The sequence below is a fragment of the Myotis nattereri genome (genome assembly GCF_964212035.1).
Source record: "Myotis nattereri genome assembly, chromosome: 16".
NCBI lineage: Eukaryota > Metazoa > Chordata > Mammalia > Chiroptera > Vespertilionidae > Myotis > Myotis nattereri.
In genome coordinates this window covers 16553650-16559051 of record NC_138091.1, presented here as the reverse complement: position 1 = coordinate 16559051, position 5402 = coordinate 16553650, and the positions used below count along the sequence as shown (strand labels likewise).

The window sequence follows — 5402 nt, the reverse complement described above, 5'->3', positions numbered from 1 at the left end:
TGTGTGCTCTGTTATTTTTGAGTGGGAGTTCTTTGACTGGGGGGAGGGATAAGGAAAGAAAGGATTTTGCTGTTTCATATTATCTATCTTTTTTCTCTTTTTAAAAACCTTGTGACTACCTTTTTCATTTCTGGGATCATCAATTAAAACTCCAAGGCTTTTTCCAACCCCAATCCTACTGTGATGAGCTCAGTTTAGAGATGTAGCAGGATACCTATAAGGCCTCAGGTTGAAATCAGAGATAGCAGGGATTCTGGACAGAAGTGTGTGAGGGGTTGCCTGCTGCGATTCAGAACTGCCTTCTATTCATCCTTTTGATCATCCTTTCCACCTCCATCCTTTCCACGCTTAGTTCCCACAAGAGTCAGTAGAGGTCACCAAAGCTCCACGGGTTCAGTTCCAAGTGTGCAGAAGTGCGTCCTTTTTTTTTAAAGAGTTGGGGCGTGGGAGGTCAGACCTCCATAGCTTGCTAAGTATTTTAACTGCTAGACACTTCTCTGACATGTATCGTTTACTACCAGGGCTGCTCAGAAGCTGAGAGAGGTCAGACACTTTGCTTTTGAAAGTTAAAAAGGAAAGATAAAATTCAACAAACATAGCTGAGAGAGGTCAGACAGTTTTTGAATGTTAAAAAATAAAAGGTAAGATTCAACAAACATTTATTGGTTACATACTATGTATTAACACTGTTGTTGGCACTGGAGATAAAATAGTCACAAGTCAGTCATTACTCTCATGAAGCTTACACTTTAGTAGGGACACCAACAAAACACATACTATCTGAAAATAAAAGCAGAGAACATAAAACAAGGCATTATGCTATAGAAAGTGAGGGAAGGGGCAACACCAGGTTGAATGCTGAAAAAGGCTTCCCAAAAGTGGCAACATTTAAGCTGAGACTTAACGACAGGAAAAACCAATCTATGGTTTAAATTCACATTTTTAACTCAGGAAAATCCAACTATGCACATGAATCTAGATTTCTTCAACAGAATGTCACTTTAGAACCTTCAATAAAATAGTGTATAGTTTGTTAAATACCATTTGTGTTCTAAATATTTCGCCCATAGATGGTAACATCCTAGAGCATCTAGGACCTGGGCTGATAATTAAAATGCAGGTTCTGATTCAGCAAGTGAAGTGGAATCCTGACACTTCCAACAAGCCCCCATTGACTGGACTATAAGATACTGATGGGATTTAAAATCTGATGCCTTTACCAAATGCCTCTTTTCTATCCTCGATAGGCCCTAATTAGGTGCCTCAGATGAATGTTCTTTGGACCTTCTGATACCTGCCCTAACAGGTTGGAGGGGGATTCTGAAATGAGGCAGGCCAGAGGCATCTGGGTAATTTTAGGAATACAGTACTGGGAGTGGGGAGACAGTGGGCATGTCAGCAGGGGGGGGGGGGGGGGGCTGCAAACAAAACGGCTTATTTTTCTCAAGCCTCTTAGTGGTAGAGAAGTGAGATTAACATGACATGAAAATCAGCCTCTTTCTCTCCTGTTCCATTTTTTTTTTTTTTTTGAAATTTTCAAACCATTGACACAAAATTGCTAAAATGGGACTTGTTGCTCCCACACAACCAGAGTTGCCCTGGACAAAAGCCAAGTCACAGCTAAGGAAACAATCTGTCTTCTTCCCACGGGTACATAGACTTTGTTTTTATCATCATCCCTGGGCCACTCACTCTATCCTAAGCATGTATGGCTGGCACAGCCAGCAGATGGGGGCGATGCGTCTAGGAGCCTCCCCGGCTCAGCATCAACACCTCCAGGGCGTTCCCTCCTGCCCTCGGCTGCACTTCCTCGTCCGTGCCAGTCCTGGGATGGGAGAGGGGGTAGCCTTGGCATCAACCCCTGGTACGACAGCCGCCCCCGGAACGCAGCTCCCACCTCCCTTCGGCCTCAGCCTCCGGGCCCCGGGGCTACAGCGTGCAGCGAGTCATGTGGGCCAAGTCCTTGATCTCCGGACAGTACAGAACTGGGGGAAAGAAGAAGGGTTAGTGGCAGCGGGAAGATGCAGCCTCACCCTGGGCATCCGAACCCCGTCGCTGTAGCCTCCCCGGGTGGCCCCCTCACCGTTGCTAGGCAGCGGGCGCCGCCAGCGGCGCGCGGGCGACAGCAACCTGTCCCAGAGCCGTCGGAACGCGCGCCACCCCGCGCTCCTCGGCCACGACCCCTTGTCGCTCTCTTCCTCCTCGTCGGCCTCTCCGTCGGCGTCGCCACCGTCCCTGCCCGGGCTACCAGCCTCATCGGGTTCACGTTCAGCCCGCGCCTTCTCCTCCAACCGCGACCACAAGTCCGGGTGGACAGGGATCTCCGTGACCCCGCCGCGCGGGAGCGGGGTGGGCGCGCGGCAGAAGGGGCACGTGACGACGCGGCGGAAGCGCACCACGCGCGCGGCCGCTCCGCTGCGGTCGCCGCGCGCCGCCAGCTCGCGCAGGCAGGCGGTGCAGAGCGAGTGGCCGCAGCGGGCGCGCGCCGTTCCGGGCAGGCGGCGCGGCGCGCGGGCCCCGAGGTTGAAGGGCCGGTAGCAGATGTCGCAGTCCAGCTCGCCGCGCTCCGGCAGAGACGGCACCTTCACCAGGAGCTGCATGGCGCCCGCCGCGGACTCGAGGGGGTCGCTCACGCGGCCGACGCCGTGGGCAGCGCGCACTAGCCCTCCCTGTGACCCGGCTCGGGTCTCGGGGCGGGCGCCGCCGCCTCTGGCCCCTTTTAAAAATGAGACCCCGCCCCTCGAGGCGTCACGCAGTGGTCAGGCCGCTCCCTGCGGCGGCACGTGTGGGGGCGGTGGAAGCCGGCGGCCGGGAATGTCGACGCTGGCCGAGCTGGTCGGGGGATGGGGCAGGAGGCCAGAGTGATGCCAGGACCGGGGAGCTGGGGAGATAAGAGGTACACAGCCCTCTACTCCCTCCACACCTTCCTGCACCCCCTGCCCTGCCCCCCCCCCCCCCCCCCGCACAAAGCCTGTGCACCTCGATGCTGCTGTGTCCGTGCAGATCCCCAGTCCTCTTCCTGAGCCCCACCCGGCCACGCGCACGGTCTCTGCAGCCCCTGGCACCTGTTCGCTCAGCTGGTCACACCTGCACAGCCCCATCCAAACAAGCTTCCTCCGCCAGGGGCTGTGCCCGTCCAGCCTCATCTTTAGTGGGCTCCGGGGTGTTTGCACGGATGCTGCCTGGCAGAAACGCTCCTGCCCGCAGCTCGCCTTGGTCGACATCACACACACACACACACACACACACACACACACACACACACACACACACACTCACCGTGCTCTGGTAAGGCTGGCTCCCCAATTTTCTTCTCCAACCGCTCAACTACCAGTTGACATCTCAGTCTTTGGAGCGACTTAGATTTCAGGACCATGGCCTTAGGAATGCTGGGAATCCTTTCGTTCCCGAGGAGTCAGGCCTGGACACCCACACACCATGATGGCTCCAGCAAAGCAGCCCAGCGTGAGTTCTGACTCAGGGGTCTGACTGCCCTCACAGGTAAACAGGACGTGGTACTCACAGCCCACATTCCCTCCTGGCGCCACACCCATCCCCAGCTGCCTCCTCTCCCTCCTCTCCCGGACCTGCAGTCCAGGTTCTGGTGTGGAGGTAACCTCTAGAGCCAGCTGACTTATATCCCAGCCGCCGCCACTTACTCGTTGTGACACGTTGAGCAAAGTTACTTCACTTCTCTGGGCCTTGGTTTCCTCATTTATAAAATGTGGATAATAATAGTGTTAAATGAGCTTACATAAGTAAAGGGCTTAGAACCGTGCCTAGCACAGAGTAAATGCCACATACTAGCTGTAATTATTATCCTGTGGCCCCAGCCAAGGTGGTATTCATTTTAACTTCTCACTACCCAGCATTTTCAACCCCCCTCTCTCTGGGTCAATACCAGGTGGGTTTATCTAGACCAGTGATGGCAAACCTATGACATGCGTGTCAGAGGTGACATGCGAACTCATTTTTTTGGTTGATTTTTCTTTGTTAAATGGCATTTAAACATATAAAATAAATATCAAAAATATAAGTCTTTGTTTTACTATGGTTGCAAATATCAAAAAAATTCTATATGTGACACGGCACCAGAGTTAAGTGAGGGTTTTTCAAAATGCTGACATGCTGAGCTCAAAAGGTTTACCATCACTGCTCTAGCCCAGTGGTCGGCAAAATCATTAGTCAACAGAGCCAAATATCAACAGTACAACGATTGAAATTTCTTTTGAGAGCCAAATTTTTAAAACTTAAACAATATAGGTAGGTACATTGTTATTAACTTAATGAGGGTACTCCTAAGCTGGCCTTTGCTAAAAACGTCTTCAATCTGATTGAGGTACGTTCGTTCGCTGAGGTCGACCCCTTCCAACTCTCCCATCCACACTCGTCTTGTGTACTTGTTTTGTCCATCTCCTTTCCGAAAACCGACTTCTGCGCATGGGCTGCGAAGTTTCAATCGCACTGTACGTGCGCGCCCGCACGTGGTATTTTGTGGAAGAGCCATACGCAAGGGGCCAAAGAGCTGCATGTGGCTCGCGAGCCGTGGTTTGCCAACCACTGCTCTAGACCAATGCATTTACTGGCAGTAATAGGCAATGTAGAGTTGGTTTTGCGTTTTAACTACATTGTTAAAACCTTAGAGCAGGGGTGGGCAAACTTTTTGACTCCAGGGCCACAATGGGTTCTTAAACTGGACCGGAGGGCCGGAACAAAAGCATGGATGGAGTGTTTGTGTGAACTAATATAAATTCAAAGTAAACATCATTACATAAAAGGGTACGGTCTTTTTTTTTTTTAGTTTTATTCATTTCAAACAGGCCGGCCCGTGGGCCGTAGTTTGCCCACGGCTGCCTTAGAGGGTAATCTTTGTGAGGAGGTATACCATCATTTTTAAGCAATCATTTCAGAACTAAGTTGTATTGTCTTCATAGTCACTCGGGGGAAGCTACCTACTTATTTCAATGATGCTGTCATAATTCAAAACTGTTTTGGAAATTCTCTTCGGGATGGTGTTCAGAGATCTCACATATTTTTTTTTAAATATATTTTATTGATTTTTTACAGAGAGGAAGGGAGAGGGATAGAGAGTTAGAAACATCTATGAGAGAGAAACATCGATCAGCTGCCTCCTGCACATCTCCCACTGGGGATGTGCCTGCAACCCAGGTACATGCCCTTGACCGGAATCGAACCTGGGACCTTTCAGTCCGCAGGCCAACGCTCTATCCACTGAGCCAAACCGGTTTCGGCAATCTCACATATTTTAATATCCCCAGTTGGTGATTAAATCTTAAACTTTTAAGGTAGATTTGATTATGTAAATGCTCCCAACATGTTTCACAGTTAAAGCCTCTCTAAGCTTCAGACCGGGGTATCCAGTCACTTGCTCCTCCTTTCTT

General features: G+C 50.9%; 1 protein-coding gene across 2 annotated transcripts; it reads right to left on the bottom strand.

The window, feature by feature from the left end:
- Positions 1-1529: 1529 nt before the first annotated feature.
- On the bottom strand, positions 1530-3489 carry RNF227 (ring finger protein 227). Of its 2 annotated transcripts, none has more exons than XM_081109215.1 (3): positions 3280-3489; positions 2084-2881; positions 1530-1985 (listed from the first exon to the last, which is right to left on the bottom strand). In XM_081109215.1, exons 2-3 carry the CDS (start codon positions 2598-2600, stop codon positions 1930-1932), a joined length of 573 nt encoding a protein of 190 aa, XP_080965341.1. In that variant the 5' UTR covers positions 2601-2881; positions 3280-3489; the 3' UTR covers positions 1530-1929. The 2 variants fall into 2 exon arrangements, with proteins under 2 accessions (XP_080965341.1, XP_080965342.1); XM_081109216.1 differs by having other exon boundaries at positions 3066-3282.
- Positions 3490-5402: the final 1913 nt, after the last annotated feature.

Bases quoted from the DNA above. Each gene is read 5' to 3' on its own strand.
- RNF227 (XM_081109215.1), bottom strand. From the start codon at position 2,600: ATGCAGCTCCTGGTGAAGGTGCCGTCTCTGCCGGAGCGCGGCGAGCTG. The intron at 1,986-2,083 runs GTGAGGGGGCCA...TCTTTCCCCCAG, and splicing joins GCGCCCGCTGCCTAGCAACG to TTCTGTACTGTCCGGAGATC.